Consider the following 25,607-nt stretch of genomic DNA (forward strand, 5'->3'; position numbering starts at 1 on the left):
TCCATGGTATTTTTATTGGAGATTTTTATGTGTTTTGAATATTCGAAAACATGATAAAATAATCAAATTTTTGAATTTTTGGAAATAAGCTGTTATTTCTACAGATTTCGAAATCTCGTTCAATTTTATTTAGCCTCAATCAATCACAATCGTCTTCCTGCATCTTAAAAGGTACACCGGGGTATTTGGGGACGATGAATGTTTGAACATCACGGGGCACTATTTTTCAAATTTTTAATTTAGAATGTTTAATTCATTTTTAATCTATCTAATAACTGTGAAACGGATACGATTACGACAATAACGGGTGTTTTCAGCGATTTTTGGTTTACTTTTAATTATAACTGATATGTCGAGATGATGTGCATCATTTTCAATTGCATTTTTAATCTAGCGGGTTCTTGGCGACAAACTTTACATTGAAACAATCCTATCATTCAGAAGATAGAGAAAATCTACCATCCCTACTTACCTTATAAAGCAGAGTAAGTGAAGAAACCAGCGGTTCATTAGTTCTAGTGATAACTTTCGCGAGTTGTGTCAACACTGGACCTAGCAGAGGGACGACAAATTCTAGGAAAAATGAGATAACTTATCTCGATCATACTTATATCTTCTGTATTAGTATACAACATATTCTGCATCAAATTGATCGTAGTTTTGTCTAAATAGATCCACTGTTGATTTTCTTAAAAGATTTAAGTTGTACTATATGAAAAACCGTCCTACTTACCTTTGTGTACTTTAAATGGTATTTGGCTTAAATTTGGAAACCTGTCAAATTTAATTATTCCAATGAAAATGATGTTCATCTGATCCTGGCGCCTCGATTGGTTTCTATTTTAAAATCGTGTTATCGGAACAAATTATATTGACATTATCGATTGATATTCAATATTTGGATTGAAAAAAGACATCAGAGCCAAAGGGGTATAATTGCAAATATGGTCGATTTTGAGTTAGCAATACTTTACAATTTTTACATTTCAATATGAATTTGGTAATTTTATCGGGTAATTTTAAGTCTATTTACTTAAACACTTCTACGTTTGAAACAAAAATACCTATTTTTGAATAATATATGGAAAATGACCAAAAAACGACAACTTAAAAGCGTGTTTTCTCGAATTATTCTTTTATGCATCTATACCCCTTTGGCTCTAAGGGTCGTAAATATATTTTTTGTTTTTGTATTTTTATTAAGTTATAATAGCTTTCCTTTAATTTTAAGTTTCCACCCACTCATTTATAAGATGACTTTGTTCGGATACTGCAATGGTGTTTATTTGATTTCAAACACATTTGAAGTTATTTTGATGAGAAATATGGTTATTTTATGGTTACTAAATTTATAACTAATTTATTCAAATTTCGTTCCGAAATAATCAATAAAGATCAAAACTTTTTTCTGAAAATGATAGAATTCAAAGCGTTCGGTGATTAACTAAATTTATCACGATTGCCTTATTTTATAATATTCAATTAATTTTATTTAAATTAATGATTTCTTTTTTATAAACATTGGTTAGAATTAAACGAATCTAAATATTAAACTTGAAACTTTTTCAAATTTTTTATTTCAGTTTTTAAACATGTCTCGCACCAAAAAATATTCATCGGAATACAAAGCAAAAAAACTTCGTTTACACAATAAGCAAAAGTACATTAAAAAACTTGCTTCCGTTATAAATGAGCAAAAAAGAAAAATCAGATGTCAGTTTTTCTAATCAACCAAACGCAACAATTTTGGAAGAAATACAAACAAATCAAAATTGTTACAGTGAAGAAAATCGACAAAGAGAAATTTTGAATCATGCAGAAGCAATTGATGATTATGCTTATCCTATTGTAAACGAAGATAACTCATATGAAGAGCAAGAACAACAAAAAATACAGTTTCGATATCAGAGGAAAAGAAGAGATATTGAAATTTCTTCAATCATTCGAGAAAAAAATGCTAAAAGGATTCGAGAAATAAGAGCAGATATGAGCTATTACGAAAATGAAAAAAAAATAAACAGATTTCGTATGCGTAAGATAAGAAATGAAAACATGGAATACTATGCAAGAGAGAAGAATAATATTTTATGCAAATTAGCAGAAAAACGTTTAAGACACGTAAACGTCCAAGCTGTGCCGAATCCTTCAAATTTGTTGAATATACGTTTACAGAGAAGCAATGAAACGTATCATGTTAATGAAAATGCACGCAACAGATTATCACGACGGGAGCAAAGAATGAATGAATTCATAGCTCATCGAGACAAATACTACAACCTTCTAATTCGTTCGAATGATATTCAATCGAAATCAATAAGGGAATTCATTGAGAATAGAAAGCAGATGCCCAGTTATGTATGCGCAAGCTGCGAGGGTTCATTTTTCTTTAAGAGTGTTCAAAAAATTTCTAAACAGATAATTGATAAAATTCTGAAAAACGAAAACGTTCAGAATACTTGCGATTCACAAACCTTGAATTATTATTTTCAAAATTCTTGTAATTTTCTGTGTAAAACTTGCATTAAATATGTAAAAGAAGGTAAAATTCCCAAGCTTGCTTCAAGTTGGGGCTTAAAATTACCGCCGGTTCCCGAATGCATTACAAGACTTAATGATATTGAAGAAAGAATAGTTTCTCCTTATGTTGCTTTCCAAAAGGTTGTTCTCATGTCAAAACGTGCTTGTAATCCACAGCTTGGAATGAAAGGGAGTGCAATTCATGTGCCTAGTAGTGTGCCCCTAATGGTTTCGTCTTTGCCAAGACAACTAAATAATCTTGATGTTATACCTATACCGGTGGAATTCAAACGACATATGGGTCACTCTTCCACATATATAAGTGGATTGGTCCGTGTGTCATATGTATCAGAAGCTCTTGATTACTTGAAAAATACTGAATTATACAAAAGACATGATATACAAGTTTCTTCTTATGGAATGAGAACTCTCACGGAAGAAATCAATCAGAACAATGTCATAAATTTAGTTGACGGTGAAAATCAAGTTGCTTCAAGTGACGAAGGTAATATTAGGAATAATCAACCCTTTTCTGGCTTTGAACAAGAGGTGAATTCGAATTTACAATTAGACGATTTAGAGGTTGACGATGAATTTTATGAACACTTGGTGGATGATGACGATGAATGTTTACTTTTCGACTTCAATCAACAAACTGCACAACATGCCACTATTGTTATGGCCCCAGGACAAAATCACTGGCCTGTTTCGGTTCACATTCAACCAGATGTTGAATGTTTTTGTTTTCCAAAAATTTTCGCTGGAAAAAAAAGGCAAATACTTAACAAAAATATTACAAGATCTGATTTAATTAAATGGGAAGTACGTTGTCACACAGTAAAAATTTCTGCATTCAGAATTTTATATTTGGCCAAAATCAAATTGGAATCAGAAGTTCTTAGTTCAACTACACTTACATTAAAAAAGAAATCTAATGCTAAAGGTGTTACAGTTGAGGAAGCACTAAATCCCCAGTTTATTGCAGAGCTTAGGCAGCATAATGATGGGTTGAATTTTTTAAAGCACATCAGGTGTTCTCCAAGTTTTTGGAGCGCCAAGAAAAAGAATCTTTTTGCAATGTTGCGGCAGTGCGGAAAACCAATGTTTTTCTTAACCGTGTCTGCAGTTGAAAATAAATGGCCTGAATTGATACAAGGTTTGGTATTAAAGACTACAGGGAAACAAATTTCGTTATTGCAAGCTCTTAACCTTCCGGAACAACAAAAACACGATCTTATCAAAGAAAATCCTGTATACTCAGCATTGTACTATGATTTTAAAATTACTGAGCTAATGAAACTAATGAAACAAAGCTCAGGCCCATTCCAACCGTATAAAATATCAGATTTTTATCGAAGGCGCGAATTTCAAATGAGGGGATCTCCCCATGACCATATGTTACTGTTTATTGAAGATGCACCTTGTCTAGATTTAAATAATGAAGATAGTATAAAAGCTTTTGAAAAGTTTGCAGACACATTTATCACATGTCAGTATGATGCTGATAATCCACTTTGTAAATATTTGCGTCACAAGCATACTGATACATGTTCAAAAGGACGAAGTAATAAAAACACTTGTAGATTTAATTTTCCAAAGTTTGTTCTAGCAGAAACTAAAATTCTTATACCATTGCCCAAGAACGAAGTTTCTGCAGCGGTTAAGAAAAATCTACAGAGAATAAAAGAAACGATGGAAGTTCTATATTCAAGTAAAGAAAGATCAAATCTTAGTTTTGAAGAAATTTTAGATAGCTTAGATTTGACAAAAGATGATTACATCACCGCTTTAAGAGCTTCTATAAGTAAAGTTACAATATTTTACAAACGCAGGAGTTGTGAAGTTGATATCAATTCTTATAATCCAATAATATTGAATTTAATGGAGTCAAATACAGATTTGCAGCTTATTCTAGATGAATACGGCGTTGCAGCATACATTGTTGATTACATAGCTAAGTCTGAATCGGGACTCTCGAAGCAATTGAAAGAACTGCAAAATGAATTAGATAAAAGAAATACTACTTATCTTGAAAAGTTAAGAACAATTGCTAACAAATTTATCAATTCGAATCTAATGAGTGTCAGCGAAGCTATTTATCACTGTTTAAGTATTCCTTTGTCCCATTTCAGTCGAACTCATATATATATCAGCACCTGTAAATCTGAAGATAGAGTAGTTTTTCTTAAATCAGAAAAACAATTAAGATCAATGTGCAAAGATAGTACTGATATCGCTGGTAAAGATATCATAACATATTATGCGGAACGGGTAGATTTACAGAACATTTGTTTAGCTGAGTACGCTGCATTTTATTTTAAAACTAAAGGAAAAAGACGTTCTGATAAAAACAGGTCAGAGATTTCTGATGAAGAAGAGGACATTGAAGAAACAGAAGTAGATAGAGAAAATCCTAACCATAAGAGAAGAAAAATAGCTCGAATTCTGAGATATAATCGATACAAAATCGAACAAGATCCCGACAATTATTATCGAGAGCAACTACTTCTATTCTATCCTTGGAGAAATGAAATCAATGAAATTGAAACAGTGAACTGGTTGGAAGTGTATAATAATAACCTAGGTGTTATTACTAGAAATCGTTCTAAATTTCAAATACTGTCAGATGATGTAATAGACAAAGCAATAGAAGCCGCAAATGATAATAGAGCAGAATTAGAAAACGAAGAAATTTCCGAATTTGAACAAAATCAGTTGTCTAAAGATCATGAAATTGATATTCTTGTACAAGGAGGTATTGATAGACCGAAAACTTTTACTCCATTTGTGTATTCTGCTCCTCCGAAAGTAAACAAACGTGATCTTCTTGAAAATCTAAGAAAGCTGAATAACAGACAAAGAGAAATTGTAATTCATATTTACAAATGTTTTAAACTGAAAAAGTTACCTTTTAAATTTTCATTTCCGGCTCAGCAGGTGTGGGAAAAAGTTTAGTTATATCAACAATATATCAATTGATTACATATTTTCTGGAGTACTGTGTTGAAACCTCAGTTTGGCAATCATCAGATTCTGTCAAAGTGTTATTGAGCGCGTTTTCTGGCAAAGCTGCCTTTTTAATTGGAGGAATACTTTGCACTCAGCCTTTGCCTTACCTTTGACTGAAACTAGAAACATTCCAGATTTACCTATGGACGTCGCAAATAATTTACGTCAACAGTTGTTACATTGTAAATTGATCGTTATAGATGAAATATCAATGGTTGGAAGTACCATTTTCAGTCGTATAGATACAAGATTGCGCCAAATTACAGGAGTTGATGAAAGTTTTGGTGGTTTATCTGTAATAACCGTAGGAGATTTCCGACAACTTCCGCCGGTCAAAGATAGATTCATTTTTAACCCTCCCAGAGATTGTTTGGTGACGTTGGATCTTTCCCCTTTATGGGCGGATTTTGAATTTTATGAATTAACTGAGGTCATGAGGCAGAAAGACGACTTAGACTTTGTTAATGCGTTAAACAATTTTGCCCAGGGAACTATGAATGCTGCAGACATCAACATTTTTAAAAGTAGAGAAGTCGCTGAAAATGAAGTACCTAGTGACGCTATAAGGTTGTACTATACGAATTTGGATGTTGACAGATATAATGCCATAAAAATAGCAGAGTCTAATGAAACAGAAATTTTAAGTTTGGCTGAAGATAAATTGACAGGCAATTTGAAAGAAGAACAAATTTTAAAGAAACTTGATATTTGGAAGGCTAAAACTACCAGAGATTGTGGAGGGTATCCATATTCTATACAATTCAAAAAAGGTATCAAGTACATGGTAACTGCAAATCTAGATGTATCGGATGGTATCGTAAACGGTGCAACTGGAGTTTTGGAATTTGTTTTTTGTAATCCACAGTCAAGTAAACCTATCATAGTGTATCTTAATTTTGACAGTAAGAAAGTTGGCAGAAAAGCTCGACTTAAATTTCATGAATTTACAGAAAATTTGAATCTTAACAAAAACTGGACGCCTATTGAAAGACAAAGATATAGTTTGACTAATCATTTTCAACGTGACTATCAAATTACTCGAAATCAATTCCCATTAGTTCCCTGTGAAGCGCTTACAATTCATAAAAGTCAGGGACAAACATATTCAAAAGTATGCGTTGATTTACGCAAGAAAGGGAACTCGACACGTCAGTTGATTTATGTTGCCTTGAGTCGTGTTTCGAAACTATCTGGCCTTTATATATTAGGAAATTTTCCGGGAAATATGGCCGACAATCCTACTATCAGAGCTTGTTTGAAAGAAACGGAAAGATTGAAGACGTATAGACAATTAACTTTATCTTTTAATAATTTAACAACTCACACAGGATTGGTAATTGCTTATCAGAATTCTAGATCTTTAAGAGAAAATTTGAAGTATATCAACGCAGATGCATGGTATTCGAGATGTGACATAATTGTATTTTCTGAAACGGGTATCCTGACAAACGATGAAGTAAATATACCCAATTTTAATATTGTTTACCGATCAGATAGACAAACACTTCCATTGTTTGTTAAGAGTGGCATTGCAAAAGGTATAATATGCTATGCGAAAATTGGTTTAATAATTTCAGTAGAAAGTCATAAGACGGTTTTTAAAGCCAATAACCTCAATAAATATGTTGGCCACACCGACTTAGTGATTCTAAAATATAGACATCTTTCGCTTCTTACAGGCTATAAATCACCTAAAATTAATTATAATGAATTTATATCTGTATTCAATTCAATTCACAACGGTAATAATGACCCAACCATATTGATAGGAAGATTTCAATTTCAATCTCAACAGTACATGTGACGAAACAAAAAAATTTGTTAAATACCTGAATAGAATGAATCTTTTTGATAAGTTAGTTTGTAACGAGCCTACAACAGATCTTGGTTCAAGATTAGATATTGTGTTTTCGAACATAAGAAATATTTCAACTGGTGTATATGAGTCTTATTTTTCTGACCACAAACCAGTCTTTGCAATAATTCGTGAAACAGTATTGGAATTGGATTCTGCTGAATTTCTAGAAAGCGAGTATTATGATAATTCTTTATCAAATTTTGTCAATGACAACATCCACAATGAACTTTTCAATGACCCTCCAGAAGAACTTTTTAATGATGCTAATATTTTGATTGAAAATTCAAGAACACAGATACTTGAAAACGAAGAATGGTCCAACGCTGAACTTTTTAGAAATTTGAATGAAGCGTTATCAGATATTTTGGTTACTTCAATTGATTTTAATGTAGATACAGAATACCGCATTTTGTCATTGCTAGAAAATTATTCTGAATCACTTGATCTTGCTTGTACGCATTTGAAAGTTTGCCCAATTCAGATTTTTGATAATTTTCGAGATATCGACAGGAGGGCGAATGAACAGTATTGTCATGATGAATTTGTTGAAATTGAAATTCCGAGAGATGGAAATTGTCAGTTTCATTCGATTTCATATTCTTTGATTGGGAATACTAATTTGTCAAATGTTCTTCGAACGTTGGCATTCAGAAGCGTTTTACAAAATAAGTCCTATTTTGAAGGCAGAGAAAATTTACTTGAATCAGGATCATTTTTTAAACTTCTTTGTATTTCATGTGAAGACAGTGCCTGGGGTAATGCGGACACTTTATATGCATTGAGTATTATTTTACAGCGAAGTATTTTTGTCGTTATCAAAGGAACCCCAATTAATTGTTTGGAAATTAGACCAGCAGTAGCATCATTCACTCCGATTGTTTTGATTTACGGATCATCCCATTATAATGTACTTCTTCCAATAGAACTTAATTCTAAATATGAGTTTCCGAATATAAGTGTAATTGATGTAAGAGAAACGGAACTGTTTTCTTAATTTTTTACTTGTTCAAATGGTTTCGATTTAAAACATGCCATTCAAAGCAGCATATTATTTGGTGGATTAAAATTGAGTGCAGTTCATAAAAGTTGTGTTGCGTGCGATATTGTGATATTGTTATTACACTGTGCCATATCATTGAGAGCTTTCAAGGTTAAATTAAATGCCTGGAGTATAAGCACAGTCAGTTTAATTTTAAATAAAATTTTTGGTAAGGCGTCAACATTGATAAGAAAAGTCACTACAGATCTCAGTTAAACTTTGGTATTTGTGTATCGAACGTAGTGTCGAGAAACAGACAGTTATGCTGCGATTCGCTAGAATGATAATGATGACGATGATAATGATGATGATAATGATAATGTTTATAGTTGTTGAATTTCCAGTGGCTTTTTGCCGTCTTTTAACTAAAATAAAGAGAAGTCTACATATATTTGAGCACTGCGCGGTTTTTACATTAAATGTTCCAAATCTGAAAGGTTTCTCAGTACAATTGTAGCAGTAAAGGTATGTGACTTGTTGAAAATAAGTTCTTTTTAATCTTTTTGAAAATATTACTCGCTACGCTCAAATAGTTGTAGGGGAATGAGGTGGGAACATTATCATCATCATTATTATCATTACTTTATTATTCAAATTTCATACCATACGATACATACCATACATTTAACCGTACGTTAAACCTCGCAATTGTTTCGATCGAATGTCAATCCGAATAAAGCTGACAAGATATCACTGCTCAAAGCGAAATAAAATGATCAATTGCTTTACCTTACACGCTAGGAAATTTACTGTAAATTTTTGAGCGGATCAGGAGACCACTAGGAAATTTTGTGGAAAACTGTAGAGCGGATCGGGAGACCGCTAGGAAACTTTGTGGAAAAATGTAGAGCGGATCGGGAGACCGCTAGGAAATTTACTGAAAATAGTTGAGCGGATCGGGAGACCACTAGGAAATTTGCTGAAAATAGTTGAGCGGATCGGGAGACCGCTAGAAAATTTTGTGGAAAACTGTAGAGTGGATCGGGAGACCGCTAGGAAATTTACTGAAAATAGTTGAGCGGATCGGGAGACCACTAGGAAATTTGCTGAAAATTGTTGAGCGGATCGGGAGACCGCTAGAAAATTTTGTGGAAAACTGTAGAGTGGATCGGGAGACCGCTAGGAAATTTACTGAAAATAGTTGAGCGGATCGGGAGACCATTAGGAAATTTGCTGAAAATTGTTGAGCGGATCGGGAGACCGCTAGGAAATTTTGTGGAAAACTGAAGAGCGGATCGGGAGACCGCTAGGAAATTTACTGAAAATAGTTGAGCGGATCGGGAGACCGCTAAAAAATTTTGTGGTAAACTGTAGAGCGGATCGGGAGACCGCTAGGAAATTTACTGAAAATAGTTGAGCGGATCTGGAGACCGTTAGGAAATTTGCTGAAAATTGTTGAGCGGATCGGGAGACCGCTAGGAAATTTGTGGAAAACTTTAGAGCGGATCGGGAGACCGCTAGGCAATTTGCTGAAAATTGTTGAGCGGATCGGGAGACCGCTAGAAAATTTTGTGGAAAACTGTAGAGCGGATCGGGAGACCGCTAGGAAATTTACTGAAAATAGTTGAGCGGATCGGGAGACCATTAGGAAATTTGCTGAAAATTGTTGAGCGGATCGGGAGACCGCTAGGAAATTTTGTGGAAAACTGAAGAGCGGATCGGGAGACCGCTAGGAAATTTACTGAAAATAGTTGAGCGGATCGGGAGACCGCTAAAAAATTTTGTGGTAAACTGTAGAGCGGATCGGGAGACCGCTAGGAAATTTACTGAAAATAGTTGAGCGGATCGGGAGACCGCTAGGAAATTTGCTGAAAATTGTTGAGCGGATCGGGAGACCGCTAGGAAATTTGTGGAAAACTTTAGAGCGGATCGGGAGACCGCTAGGCAATTTGCTGAAAATTGTTGAGCGGATCGGGAGACCGCTAGGAAATTTTGTAGAAAACTGTAGAGCGGATCGGGAGACCGCTAGGAAATTTACTGCAAATTTTTGAGCGGATCACGACACCGCTAAAAAAATTCCAGTAGTGACCAGCAGCTACGCCAATATCCAGGCCATGTGTTGAAATTAGACCTCCTGGTAAAGGAGCCCATAATATCATCGTACAAGTGAATAAACTGAAAATGCACATGTTTGTTTGTAAGTGTGTGTGCTATGTTCCATTACTATTCAGAATTCGGTACACATAACGTTGGAAGAACGTCTTATAAAATCGTTTTACTACTTATACTGTAAATGTTCAGCTGGAAGCAAATTTTAAGAATAACTTTAACAAAAACAATACAATTCCAAAAATACGTTATTCATGAGTGGTATTTGAACGTTATCGCAACTGATTGCAGAACAGTTTTACTATATGATAGTTTTAACAGTTTTTAACAGTTAGATACATAACCTAACAACATATTAAAAATACGATCAATTCGGAATTAACGGTTCATGCAATGTATTTTACAATTTCTATAACAGTTAGCTTAAAGTTTTATCTACGCCTTATCAAATCGTTTTGCAATTGTTTTAATATGGTTAATATGCATTGTCTTTTTACAGATTTTGAAAAAAAAATCGTTGAAAAAATAAACCATTTGAAAATGTCGTCTGCCGGAAAATATGTTCGGGCCCCTAAATCCAACAGCGATCCCGAAGAATACGGCGAAATGTATGGCGAGTGGTCGTCAGATGACATGGAGTTTGAAGAACGTGAAATTCCAATAAACGAGAAACGTGAATATAAAAAAAGTGAAAACCAGGAATACATCCAGAAGATAGAAAAACTGCAGAATACTATAGATAAATTAGTTAAAGAGATGAACACTTATCGCTCTCGTGAAGATGACGAGTCGGTCAGAAGTTCTGCGCTTTCTGATGAAGATCTAAGCTGGAACAATGCGAAGGTCAATCCAGGTTCATCAGCAAACTCTGGTAGTATTCGATGGGAAAATATAAAACCTTTCCCAAACGATGTTCCGGCAAACGCTATGTGGGAACAATGGAACAGGTTTATCGATCGGTTTGAGATCGCTACTTCCTTGGCAAATGTGACGGACCCTGTCAAGCGCGCTCAGACATTGTTCCTTTCGATGGGAGAGAAACTCCAAGGAATTACCAGGGCTGCGAGACTTCGCCCAAGTCTGACCGAACCAAACTGCTACAACCTATTTGTCAAAAACATCGAAAAATATCTGCAATCAATGGTCGACGTAACGGCGGAACATGAAATGTTTTCCAATCTCCAACAAGGCATTGATGAACCAACTATTGCCTTCCATGCACGTCTTTTGGAAAAAGTGCGTCTCTGTCGTTATAGTCAAACGGATCAGGATCGATTCATTCGAATGCAACTACTTAAAGGAATGCGTAACCGTGAGGTGGCAAAGGCGGCGAGAATTTTTGGCTATGAGACGACTTTTATTGTACAGTCTGCGACTCGAGAAGAGGCATACATTCCGAAACCGTCACGAGTAGCTGAATCCAGCAGAGCATTCGTGGTGTCGCGAGAACGGAATCGGTTCAGTGGAAATAAACACCTGCCAAAACGCCGATATAATGATGCGGGCTGGAATTACCCGGAAAGGTATCGACAAGAAAGCGAGAACCATTTTTCCGGAGAAGGAAAACGTTTTCGCTGCAATAGGTGTAACCGTTTGTTCCACAAATCTGGAACTTGTCCGGCAACTAATGAGGAGTGTCGTACTTGTGGAAATCCTGGACATTACGCGGCAACGTGCAGGGAAAGAAATGCCACGTACATTCAGAAAAGGCAAAGCTCCATTAAGGAAAGATCGGGTGAAAAAGATAAGCATAGGTTCATCGGAGCCAATTTGTTTCCTACACGCAAAAGAATTTAGAAATTAATTTGTGTGTTCTGTAGAAAATACTTTACTTCCCTATAACTCATTAATTTCACGTAAAATCAAAGTGAACGCACACACCCATATTTTTATTTTTTTTAAAGCGTGCGCTCACGCACACAAATAAACATTCGATCCTTTCGTGGAATAAAATCATTCAGTGCTAAAAATTTTATTTGTCGCCGTTCTTTCTTCCGCGACAGCAAGTGCTGTTCGTCTCCGGATTGAAGAAATCATTCAAAGCGGGACTCAAAGTGAAACAGCAGAAGCACGAATATTTCCACCGTGGGAATTCCTGTGTTTCCTGCCTTCCGTATTAAACATCCAGAGGACCATTCGACGAATGGAGAATCACACCACTCGAATCAATCGACAGGTGCCATCTCGGCTGAGCTGGAAACCTAGTTCAGTAGCAACAGCTGCTGTTTCAGCAGAAGTTGAAAATTCATCAGTGTCACTTCTCTGCAATACACTCAGCAGCAGCAACCACAAAAGCAAAAAAAAAGATACATCCGGTAGGTACAAAATTTTAACGAGCCATTCAATTTTTTTAAATACTTTTCTTCCCAATAGCAACAATGGAATACGCAGCCAAATTACCCTCGTCTTACCACAGTCAGCTAGAGATAGTTCCGGAAGGAGAGATATCACAGCTGTCCGGCAGGAATCGGCTTCCGTCGCTGTCCGCAGGTTGAACAAATTATCACCATCCCCGTTCCTAGATTCAATATTCAGTATATGACAAGTACGTATAATAGGGACATCGACGCCTAACAGTCCTTAATTAATGGAATACCTCACTCATTTCAGGTGGCAATGTTGCTGAAAATCTGCTGCGATAAAACGATGGCTACGACACCTATTAGACGGAGTCCAACCTTTGATTCCATCGGAAAATATAGCAAGGTCGAAGACTGGATTCGAGGAAGGTATGATGCTTAAGTTGCTTATCTGCTAAACCATTCGTCGTCCTGAGTAGCAACGGATACTTCGGTACTCAAGTTTTCGTACATCATAATCTACATCGTTCGTACTATGTGTTGTGGATAAGCCTGTCATCGAACACGTCATCGACAAGCTGTTCAATCTCACTGAAAGTCGGCGAGGGTGTCAGCTGTCTTGAATCGCTACGTGTTGCCTGTGTCCGATGATGACCAAATCGTAAGTTCTTCTAAATTGATCCACTGAATACGAAAGCCAAAATTAAGATTGTTTGTGTTGTGGCCATATTTTAAATAAGTGCAGTTTCCTCCCCGTACACATTTGCGACAATTTAATTAGGGTTACTATAATTAATATTTGTTAATGACCCTTTAACAATTGAGGCCCTCAGAATCAGAGGGGTGAAAGTGTCAGAATAATCAAATTCGAGCTAAGTAGGCATGACTAACGATTCTTCATGTTTAAATGTGTGTTTGGTGCATAATTGAGATTTTTTATATTTTTTTGGAAATTTTTTTGGTTGAATTAAAACTGCTCGAATTCGAAAATACATGAAAAATCGAGCACCTTCACAACTTTGAAGCGCGTTTTCTCGAAACAATCATCTAAGCACTTGCACCCCTCTGATCCCAAGCGCCTCAATTGTAATTCGGGTTAAGAAAATGTCATTAGGGTGTATGGAAAATTGTAACAAAATAATGGTCCTAGATTATATATTATCCCGAAAAATTTGATATTCGAGGCTTTGTTAGATAACAGTACTGAAGGCGGCGTTAAGATGGTGTTCGAATTCCGTCTGATGGTAGAATTTTCACAGTTGGGCGCAAGCTCTAGGGCATTCGGTAGAAGCGTTGTGTGTGTATAATGCCAAATCTCAAATTTAGGCTCATCAAGAGTAACAGGGGTCCAAAGAAGGTTGCCTTCGTTATGATCTCATAATATGGAACTATTTCAAAGCCAAAGTAAGTTTTTACCTTCTATCAAGAACAAATACATAGGATATTTTGCTGATCCATAAAAAAGGACGATTTTTAATTCAACTTATTTAAATCAAAGCATAAGATTCAGTGAGAAGGAGGTTTCCCATGAAACATTAATTTTATGAAAAATGATTTTTATGACGGAGGAGCTAACCTAATTATTCCCCGCTTTTTCTGCTTAGCCCTCAACAATGTAAAAATTATTTTATATTGACTGTCCCAAGTAACCATAAGCGCCAATATAGCAGTTAGTTTCGCCAGATTTGACTCACAGTGCTAAGAGAGGGCAGATAAGATTGTTATTGGATAGCATTTTGACAATTCGTTAGTGCTTATGGTTTCTTGAGGTGATGGCTTCTCAATCCTAATTTTTTAACGAACCTCTATTGACGTGGAAAAGAACTCATCAAATGTAATAGATTTTCTCGAAAAAAAAAAAAAAATAATATAGTTGGATCCCTACTTGGGCCACCGCAACCGATGTGAATATTTTTCCGGATTGCATCATATATCTAAAATTCATATGATATGAAGTAATAGGCATCTCCTAATCAAAATTATAGTTCTTGTGCACATTTTGAACTAAACACCACTGTACAAGCTATAAGACAGAAATAGCTCAGATGACGCCTCACAATTCAACAAAATAGTTTCCGCGTTTAATGATAAAATATGCTAATAATTGGATTTTACATTTCGTGGATCTAATTGTGTGCTTCTTTGTATGGAGTTTGTGTTGCGAACCATAAAAAACAACGTTAAAATATTATGATACTATTATATACTAAAAATTTCGCTGAAATTGAATGCTCTTTAGTGAAAATTACAGCTTAATTTTCATTAACATTGCTGATATTTACATCGTTTATAGAATTAGGTGTAGTAATGCACAGTCCAAATTCAAAAATCATCATTCAGTACAGATTTCAGATTGAAATTCAATATTCTGATTTAGAATTAAAATCTTAAATACATAATTATGAACGCAACTTCAAATTTACGATTCATAATGTACATATTTACAAACTAAGATTTACACTCATAATTATATTTTGTCATCTACATTTTGAAATATTTCAATCTCATTTTCAAAAAACAAATTTTAACTCCTTGGTAGAACGCTCGCTGTTATAAAATATATTATCTGATTTATTTTGGATTAACTATCCTTCCGAATTTTGGTTTTCTTGATCACAGTGTAATACATAACAGCATACAGGTAGGCGTTGTGTTGACTGACTGGCAGGTTGACTGACAGCAATTCTAAACATACCTTTTCCAGGCTGGCAGCTTCCATTTATTTCATTTCGAGTTGACGCTGAAAGTTGTCTACATTCTATTCCGGTGAAATAGATTCAAAAAGAAAAGTGTCAGTGCGTGGAAAGTCGATTGTTGGTGCCTTAACGATTGTTGCTGCGTATAAGGTACGTAAATTAACTTTTTATTATGCAACAATCCGATTCAATTCTTTCGAATTTAGTTCAGTTATTTAGTTAATATATAAGGATTTGAGGTCCAGATTCAATTTCCTATTAAGATTTTCTAGTTGTTTCTTATGAACTATGTTCAAATCATTGAGGCACTAGGATCAGAGTGGCTGATTATGTTACTCGCATCTCTCCGGCACCATACCTTTTTGGGTTTTTTTTTATTAGGTCGTGTATGTACTTTTTATATACGATCGAAAAAAATTGTTAATTATAAAGCACCAACTTTTTTTTTTTTTATTTCAAGGAATTAATAGCAAGCTGTCATTCTTCCCCAAAAAAAAAAAAAATAGTGCCAATAATTTTGGATTCTCCTCTTGTTCATCCCAGCTTTACCCTACGGCACTGTCGAGATCTTGGCTGTAATTTTTGATTATGATTATGACTTAAAAAGCAATCAACAATATATCAATGAAATATGATCGAATTCTTTGAACAGCTATTTTTAAGAATCCTTAATAAAGAAGATTTTTTGCAATTTTCAAAAACGCGGGAAACCAAGCTGTTTTAACGAATTTTGTGTTCAATTTAAATAATTGATATTATCATCATTAACAAGACTGGTAACTTTTAGTCAATTTCATTTGATCCTCAATAACGTCTAGTAGTCAATGTCATCGAAAGTAGTCAGGCGGGAATGTAAACTTTTCATGACATTGTTGTTCTCCACTCGCATAACACACTGTTATCTTTCTATTTTGTTTTCTGGTTGTGTTAGGATGGATTTTACGTTATTTGTGGAGCAACAGTTGTAAAAATGACTCTGCTGCAATGATATAGGATTTGTCTATGAATCATGTGACCAACATATATTTGTGAATGTGAAGTGTTTGTGAATATCGTTTCTTAAGTTTTTTCCCTTAGATCTTAGCTTTTTTTGCCTTGAAAGCATAGGAGATGAAAAGCTCCAATTTGAGAAAAAATAGCTTAAATGTGAGAGATGCACACACGGATTCTATATCATTGCAGGAGCCTGTCGAAATGTAATCCATGACCGTAAGAAGCTAAATTTATAGCAAGAAAACTGATATTCGTTCAAATTGGTCATGACATTGTTAGCTTATGTCGCTGAACAAAAATCATTATCACATGACATAGATATGCAAAGCAGTATCAAAGTCGACTGATATTGGTTGGCTGACACTAACCATTCGCAGCTCTGTTCATAAAGTATGTTGCAATGTTCTCCGTTTTTCTTTAACAAATATTTTACGGCATCCTTGTTTAAAGCGTTGTTCAATTCAATTCCTTTTACCGTAAACAAACTTTTTCAAGAGCTTAATATTATTTTCAGGTTTATGTACAACATGAACACTTTACGTGGTTATTTGAAAAAGTCAGTATCTGAAGCCAAGCCGTCTTTTGAAAAAATCGACGACAATAAAACTCAGATTGGGCTGGAAAACGATCAAAAGAAACAGGATGTAAACAAACGTAAGAAACGTCGTAGTTGAGCTGCCTATAGCTCTCTGGATGACAGCAAAACATTAAACCAAGATTCGAAAACAACGGATTGCATTATATATCTAAAATTTATATGATTTGAAGTAATAGGCATCTCTTAAAAAAATTATAGTTCTTGGGTACATTTTGAACTATACACCACTGTACAAGCTATAAGACAGAAATAGCTCAGATCCCCACTCACAATTCAACAAAATAATTTCCGCGTTTAATGATAAAATATGCTAATAATTGAAATTCATATCTCGTGGATGTAGTTGTGTGCTTATTTGTATGGAGTTTGTGTTGCGAACCATAAAAAACAACGTTGATTTAGAATTAAAATCTTGAATTCACAATTATGAATGCAATTTCAAATTTTCGATTCTTAATGTACATATTTACAAACTAAGATTTACACTCATAATTATATTTTGTCTTCCACATTTGTGAAATATTTAAATATCATTTTCAAAATACAAACTTTAACTACTTGGTAGAACGGTCGCTGCTATAAAATATATTTTCTGATTTATTTTGAATAAATTATCCTTCCGAATTTTGGTTTTCTTGATCACACTGTAATACATAACAGCATATAGGTACACGCTCATTTTTATTTAACCATATATGGTTATACCAATTTTCTGGTTTTTTCTCAAAAACTATCAATATTGTTTTTTTAAAGATTATTTCTTTGCGAAATTTTAACCATTTTGGCAGTTCTCGTGTATTAACCACAAAATGGTTGAAACATTTCTTCGCCATTTTGGATTTAACCGTGGAGCAAACCGAACGCGTTTATTAAAATTTGTATTTTTTTCGCACGAATAAAATGTTTCATAGTAGTATAGTAAATCTGTTCCTGCGATTCGGATGAAGCTGGGGCTGGTCGGTCGGCGTCTCTGCTGGAATTGCGGTCGATATCGCTGTCTCAGGAAACTCCCGGTTCATTCAGTACTAGAAGCAAAAAACTTGGATTGGTAATTTTTCTTGTATTCGGTTTTCAATATTTCATTTATTTAACTATTGGACTTTTTTTCAGCCTGTCAAAATTATTTTGCCAATTTTTTGGTAAATTTTGGCTATATCCGTCGGTGAAAATCAGTCAAAAATGGGAAATAAGCCACTCCGAAAAGCTCCGGTCGGAAGAAATCAGCATCATGGGAATGGCACAGCAAATGGTCCACATCAAGCGGGAAGTGAACAAAACTGCCTGTAAGTCGCTGTCCGTGAATCGGAAAACAGAACTCTGATCAATCATGGTCGGCTGATTCTGGGTTCCGGCACCGGGGCAAGTATATCGCTCAGAAGGGATAATGCACATGTTATCCAAGCTGGGATTGTCGTCAACATCGTCAACAGCATAATGAAAGAGGAACAGGAACAAGCTAAAGTTCGCAAGTTAGTCGAACTACAACAAATAACTTTATTGGGTAAGCATATTGAGTTATTTAACATTACCGTTTACTAAACTTGAAATGTTAATTCCCTTCTTAGTGACGCCATCTGTTCCGCCTATGCCTTCTGCAGAAATGTTAGCTAGCGGTGGCTCCAGTCCATCGCATGAAGTTCAGGAATTTTTATCGCTCAAAGAAAACGACTGTCTTAATGAGCACTATGATTCCGACAATATCCTTTTGGAAGATACCGATGAGATTGCTGGTGATGATGACGAGTTGAATGATCTGGAAAACGAAATCATCGACGACGAAGAAACACGGTAAAATTTCAAAAACATAGACGACGATGACAATGAATCTCCTAGCAGTAGAACCATTGAATGGCCGAAGGTTCCCGGAGTGCCGCTTCCTCCGTTGAAAGATCTTCCACAGCCTTCCATGCTTCCCAGCATTGCTGTTGTACAATCGAACAAACAGATGGACGAACTAACTCAAAAAATGGATCGGCTGTTAGACGTAGCAGAATTCCTCGACAAATAACTGAACTGCGTTCGCAAGTGTCCGATCTACAAAAAATACGTACAGATAATTCGAAGTTACTCAATGATACTCTACGGGAGATCGAATCCAACATTATCGAGCAGACCAGTTCGGAGAAGCGCACTTTGTCCGATATTCATAGTGAGAAAATCGGAACTATGTACAGCAAACATTTCAGCAGCTTAAACTTTACTATCATGAATTCACTAGAACCGAGATTGACGCTCCAGATTGTCAACCGAATCGGGAGCAGTTGCAGCAAAAATTCGATTGTGCCCTCCAAGAGGGTGTACAAAAACTATGCGTAATCAGGTGAGTATTATTGTTTTCTTTTTTTTTTTTAAATCGAAATCACCGCGTTGGTCTTGAATTTCTGTTTCTGGTGTGAAAATATTGCAAATTGTATGAACATTGAGTCATTTGTTTTATTTTTATTTTCAGGTAACTATTGATGCTATCGGTAATTCCGTCTATAAGAGTGTTCGAAAAGCAATGGAAACATCATTTCATGAAGCGTTACGAAACATCATTTTACCGAATTATGAGTGATGCTCACAAGAACTGTTTTGGCAGCTCAATAAAGAATTTTCAGCAGGGTTAAAAGAATGTAATGTTCAAAGTCATCCTTTTGAAATACATGATTCTTACTGTTATATTTTCATCTTGCAGACCTCGATAAAACGGAAACGTATTTATCATGCAGAAAACTGAACGAAGAGTTTGAAGCCGCGCTAAAAAAAACCGTTCAATAAACTGGGCAGAACTTAACTGTCAATGATCTATTCCAACCCGCCAATGTTGCAGCCTAGCGTAAAGATCTAAGCAATGATTCGAATGATTTCCAAGGCAATTAGCTTAAAATGATTTGGGAAAACGTAAGGGCGGAAATCGATAAGGGTTTGGAGGCCCAAGCCTCTTCTCTAGAGGACTCAGTATTGTCAGCGGTGCGGTCGCAAGCACAAACTCCAGCGCCCGCTTTTTTGGGTCATCCCGAACACATCCGGCAACTGCTAGCCACAGGGCGCATAAACGATGCATTCGTTATAGCTCTTCAGTCCAACGATTTGAAACTATAGTGTGATTCACAATAAAGCACGCCAATTACAAACAGGTGTTCAATCCATGTGCTCTAGAACAACGGATACTGCTGTCACTGATTCAGCAGATTGCAGCCGACATGTCCAATATTAACGACCTTAAGCACAGGTTTGGAATTTTGCTTGCGTTCCAGTTGATGTTTTAAACATTTTAAACCTTTTTCTTCAACAGGTTTCTCTCTGACGCCATCGTTAATCTGACCTTCTTCGACCACATTATGAATGAACACATTCATAAGGTCCTGCAGGAGGTAGCTCGTAACATACAGGCATTTTTGTCAATGAATCCCGAACACGTACTTGCTACCAGACTTAAGTTATTAATGATTGCCATCCAAGGCTGTAAATATGCCTGATCTTTGTGGAGGCAACACCAGTAAAAGGTTCGCGAGGACCTGGTAATGTTGAGCCGGCAGTTTGAAGAAAAATAAATAAGCTGCTTTTAAACCCGCATCTTTTTTCTTTTTCCAGTTGAAAACATCCCAATTCTAGTATTTTAAAGAAAAAAAATTACCTGTTTTCCTTCCATTCTGCGATATGGTTTAAAATAAACCGTTTTTTCAACTTCTCCGCAATAATTTCTTGCGGTTAAAAAGTAACCATATTTCCACTTCTCAAAAGAAGTCAAAAAATGATTTCTATGGAAGCAGTCAAAAAATCCCTTAACGCGGAAGGGTGTGAAAATGGTTACTTTTTAACGATAATTGGTTAAAGAATTTCGAGCGTGTTGGCGTTGTGTTGACTGGCTTCAGGCTGGCAGCCTCCATTTATTTCATTTCGAATTGGCGCTGAAAGTTGTCTACATTCTATTCCTGTAAAAAACGGTGAAATAGATTCAAAAAGAAAAGTGTCAGTGCGTGAAAAGTCGATTGTTGGTGCCTTAACGATTGTTGCTGCGTATAAGGTACGTAAATTAACTTTTTATTATGCAACAATCCGATTCAATTCTTTCGATTTTAGTTGAGTTATTTAGTTAACATATAAGGGTTAGAGGTCCAGATTCGATTTCTGATTAAGATTTCCCAGTCGTTTCTTATGAACTATGTTCAAATCATTGAGGCGCTAGGATCTCAGTGTGACTGACTTCGAGACACCTGGCCTCTTAGGTTTTTTTTCGTTTTTCATAATTGCCAGAACACCTTCTAACACTAATTTAGGATTGGGTGATTCCTTTGAGGTTTAAAAAGTTTTATTCTAAAAGAAAAATCATACTTTTAACATCACTTTTACCTAAAAAGCTGACTTATTTAATGAAAAAAAAATAACTTGTTTTCTTTTGATCCGACGATGTTACTCGAATCTCTACGACACCAAACCTGTTTGGGTTTTTTTATTAGGTCGTCTACCTACTTTTAAATACGAATAGTAGAAGATCGAAAAAAATGGTTAAATATAAAGTACCATTTTTTTTATTTCAAGGAATTTAATAGCAAGCTGTCATTCTTCCCAAAAAAATAGTGCCGATCATTTTAGACTTTCCACTTGGTCATCTCAGCTATACCCTTCGGCACTTCCGAGTTTTTGGCTGTAATTTTAAAGAATCCTTAATAAAGAAGATTTCTGCAATTTTCAATAACACGGGAAACCAAGCTGTTTTAACAAATTTTGAGTTCAATTTAAAAAAATTGATATTATCATCAATAAACAAGACTGGTAATTTTCAGTCGATTTCATTTGATCCTAAACAACGTCTAGTAGTCAATGTCATCGAAAAAAGTCAGGCAGAAATGTAAATTTTTCATGACATTGTTTTTCTCCACTCGCATAACACACTGTTATCTTTCTATTTTGATTTCTGGTTGTGTTAGGATGGATTTTACGTTATTTGTGGAGCAACAGTTGTAAAAATGACTCTGCTGCAATGATATAGGATTTGTCTATGAATCATGTGACCAACATATATTTGTGAATGTGAAGTGTTTGTGAATATCGTTTCTTAAGTTTTTTCCCTTAGATCTTAGCTTTTTTTGCCTTGAGAGCATAGGAGATGAAAAGCTCCAATTTGAGAAAAAAAAAGCTTAAATGTGAGAGATGCACACACGGATTCTATATCATTGCAGGAGCCTGTCGAAATGTAATCCATGACCGTAAGAAGCTAAATTTATAGCAAGAAAACTGATATTCGTTCAAATTGGTCATGACATTGTTAGCTTATGTCGCTGAACAAAAATCATTATCACATGACATAGATATGCAAGTATCAAAGTCGACTGATATTGGTTGGCTGACACTAACCATTCGCAGCTCTGTTCATAAAGTATGTTGCAATGTTCTCCGTTTTTCTTTAACAAATATTTTACGGCATCCTTGCTTAACCCTTTCCTTCCCATGGTAGCACAGGTGATCCACAACTTTGCACAGCTCGCATTTGAACTGGGCGCTTTGGATCAACACCATTTTCTCACCGAATATGAGTAAAGAAACATTGCACAAAATTTGAAGAAAATCGGTTCGCTAGGTTTTGCTTGGCAGATCAAAAGCTGCAAAAAAGTCGGATTTTTTTCGAATTTAAATCAAGTCGTCATTTGTTGCTCAATAACTTGACAAGTTTTTATAATTTCCTTGAAATAAAAATACTGACGTGCAGAAGGTTGCTTATGCAAGCAGAATCAAATGATGGTTTACTTAGATTTCAACTAAAACATATAAATTTTTGAGTAAGTAAAGTGGATCACTGGTGATACACTGGGAACAAAACGTACTTTTCTTCTTGGGAAGCTTCTTATCAATACTCAAGAAAATCATTTCGTCAACAAAAAAATTCGCTTCAGGATAGTTAATTCATCTGCTTAAATGACCACATGTCTTAAAATATTTGTAAAAGTTCGAGATTTTCTCGAAAAACGGCATGTTTTGTTTCCCTTGCGCAAAGTGTCATGGTGGCCAATTGTTCAAGGAAAAAATGAAAATTTCAGATATTTCAATAAATAGACTTTCGAGGGATGCGTATACCAAAGAAGTTTTTCATCAAATAGGATCGTTTTAGTTTGTGACCAATGAAGTGATGAAATTCCATGTTTTTTTGCAATTATTTCCTGTTTTTCATTTGCACCCTATGTGTTGTTATCTTCCCAATGGAACACATATGATCAACCTCAAAACCCAAATTTATCAAATGGATCATTAAAGTAGGCTTAAATTATGCATCTTTTGTTCTAGAACTTTAACTGTAAACCAATATTTCTATTTTTAAAACGTGAAAAACCTCGTGGGAAGGAAAGGGTTAAAGCGTTGTTCAATTCAATTTTTTTTCGTAAACAAACTTTTTCAAGAGCTTAATTTTATTTTCAGGTGTATGTACAACATGAACACTCTACGCGGTTATTTGAAAAAGGCAGTATCTGAAGCTGAGCCGTCTTTTGTAAAAATAGACGACAATAAAACTCAGACTGGGCCAGAAAACGGTCAAAAGAAACAGGATGTAAATAAACGTAAGAAACGGCGTAGTCGAGCTGCCAATAGCTCTCTGGATGACAGCAAAACATTAAATCAAGATTTGAAAACAACAAAAACACCTAAAAAGAAAAAAAGAAATGTTTCAATTGATTCGATCCCGGATGAGTTTTGGGAAATAACTTTTACGCAAGAACAAACACAATGAATATCGTTCTTATCAATTAAAATTCGCTTAATTTTAATCAAAATCAATGTACCCGAACGACCCGGGTGGTTAAAAGGTCTCTTATAAATAATAATAATAATGTTAAGAGTAAAGATGCGAGTTGAGAATAAATTATAATAAAAATGACAATGATTATACAAATCAATATTTTTACCCCACTTTTAAAGAAAATATTCCAATTAAAAATTCGTATTCATATTCAGACAACAATGTACACACGAAGGCTCTACATTACGGCTTTTCGATCCATTGCTTCCTAAATATGCAAATTTAAGGCGAGAATTCGTGCAGGCGTTTGTTTGTTATAAAATAATCGTTTATTTATTTTTGAGTTTCTCTCTCGATCGTAACAAAAAATCGTTTTTATCGATTGTAACATAAAATCTTATAATTTTTCAAAAATCCTTTTTTATCCCCTATAGTTTATTCCGTTTGATAGCTTCATTTAACGAAAATCATTTACAAAAGTGATTTTTGTAAACATTCTACCGTTATAGATTAAAACACGCAAAACTAATATGTTTGGAATCTGAAAGAAAGGCTCAAATCCACTGTTAAGTGTATTAAACCGGGTTTTTTTCTTTACAAATCCGTGCTGGTATTCGGTGAGTATCGGTTTAGCTGCTGAATATAGCCTTTCGTATATCAGTTTAAGGTTTGCAAACTATACACACTGCTGAAAAATTCGGCAAACAAATCAGCTGACTCTCTAGCAGTACCCGATGTACGTGACAGATGAAGGAACAATGTTTGTGAGACGGCGGCTATTGATATACTTCCAAAAAGTAAAGGGGTCTTGCTTTATATGACGTTCAATATTCTGGATGTATCGTTCAAAGGTGGAACTCGTTCTCTAGTCTCAATAGGTGTGCTTTATAATTATCCGTTTTGCTTCGGAAGTAGTGTTTGCGAGCTTTTCGGACCAAATTGCGGTTTATTCGCAGTTCAGAGTTCCACCAGAGAAGATTATAAGACGTACGGTGGGAAGATCGTTTATGGGGCGTGTGTTCACGTAGTACGCTCCAAAACTGACCGTAGAAAGCAGATTTTATTATTATTATTAAATCAACAGATCATATATTGATCCAAATGATATTTAAAATAAAGAGACTAACTACAAATACAAATCTACACTGAACTTTGAACACTAAGAATTCTTCTTCGGAATACAACCTTCGAAACGTCAAAATCAAAATGCTCTGAGAAGCGGTTGAAAGTCTTGATGACGCCAATTATTGCAGAGTTTACCCCGTAATTGTTTAATCTAACAGGAACAAAGAGCTGAAGATCCCGATTCCTCAAACCACGAGGTTGAACGCTAAGTAGAAGAACTTCCAAAAGTGCGGGAGAGTCTATTCTTGATGAAAGATCATCATCGACATTCAGATCTTCAAAAGCTGATTGCCAGTTTGTCTCGTCTAATAATTCAGCAACCCTCTGAGAGGGCTACCCGTGTCCATAGGCTCATCGGAACTATACTCAAGGAGTAAAAATCGAGTGAAAAATATTGTATTGCGGTTAGCGCACACAGCACATACCAGGCCAGTCCAAAGAATAGGCATTGGCAAGGCCTTAGCGTGTCCTGCAATACCATCCTGTTATGGCGTTGGTGTAACACCAAAACACGACACGATCTTCGTGAATCTTATTTTGTGGTCAACGAAACGTTAGTATCGTGACTCGGTCAGTCTGTCATCACCGAAGCTGAGAATGGAGCCCAGTGCCATGCGGTGAAGAAAGGTTATTGGCTAACACACTTCCTTGGTGAATTGGGTGTGGTTAGCACTCCTTTCACGTTAATGGAGGACTGTATCCCTTGCA

General features: G+C 35.4%; 3 protein-coding genes across 24 annotated transcripts in view; 1 reads left to right on the forward strand and 2 right to left on the reverse strand.

The window, feature by feature from the left end:
- The window catches only part of LOC129746877 (potassium voltage-gated channel protein Shaw), a 470,858-nt gene that overhangs the window by 375,846 nt on the left and 69,405 nt on the right, over positions 1 to 25,607 (reverse strand). The gene's annotated exons all lie outside the window — the stretch shown is intronic.
- LOC129746878 (potassium voltage-gated channel protein Shaw-like) overlaps positions 1 to 25,607 on the reverse strand; it is a 423,808-nt gene that overhangs the window by 159,833 nt on the left and 238,368 nt on the right. The window lies entirely within an intron of this gene.
- Positions 7,338 to 24,070, forward strand: LOC129746880 (uncharacterized). Of its 10 annotated transcripts, none has more exons than XM_055740801.1 (12): positions 7,338 to 12,787; positions 12,846 to 13,017; positions 13,083 to 13,433; positions 15,477 to 15,618; positions 16,976 to 17,115; positions 17,971 to 18,107; positions 18,170 to 18,560; positions 18,625 to 19,379; positions 19,509 to 19,674; positions 19,737 to 20,273; positions 20,337 to 21,068; positions 23,456 to 23,996. In XM_055740801.1, the coding sequence occupies exon 1, from the start codon at positions 10,866 to 10,868 to the stop codon at positions 12,267 to 12,269; it is 1,404 nt and encodes a 467-aa protein (XP_055596776.1). In that variant the 5' UTR covers positions 7,338 to 10,865; the 3' UTR covers positions 12,270 to 12,787; positions 12,846 to 13,017; positions 13,083 to 13,433; positions 15,477 to 15,618; positions 16,976 to 17,115; positions 17,971 to 18,107; positions 18,170 to 18,560; positions 18,625 to 19,379; positions 19,509 to 19,674; positions 19,737 to 20,273; positions 20,337 to 21,068; positions 23,456 to 23,996. The 10 variants fall into 10 exon arrangements, with proteins under 10 accessions (XP_055596776.1, XP_055596777.1, XP_055596771.1 ...); XM_055740802.1 differs by having other exon boundaries at positions 17,974 to 18,107; XM_055740796.1 differs by having other exon boundaries at positions 16,976 to 18,107; positions 23,456 to 24,068.

Source organism: Uranotaenia lowii, chromosome 2, assembly GCF_029784155.1.
Source record: "Uranotaenia lowii strain MFRU-FL chromosome 2, ASM2978415v1, whole genome shotgun sequence".
Classification (NCBI taxonomy): domain Eukaryota; kingdom Metazoa; phylum Arthropoda; class Insecta; order Diptera; family Culicidae; genus Uranotaenia; species Uranotaenia lowii.

Bases quoted from the DNA above. Each gene is read 5' to 3' on its own strand.
- LOC129746880 (XM_055740806.1), top strand. From the start codon at position 10,866: ATGTATTTTACAATTTCTATAACAGTTAGCTTAAAGTTTTATCTACGC.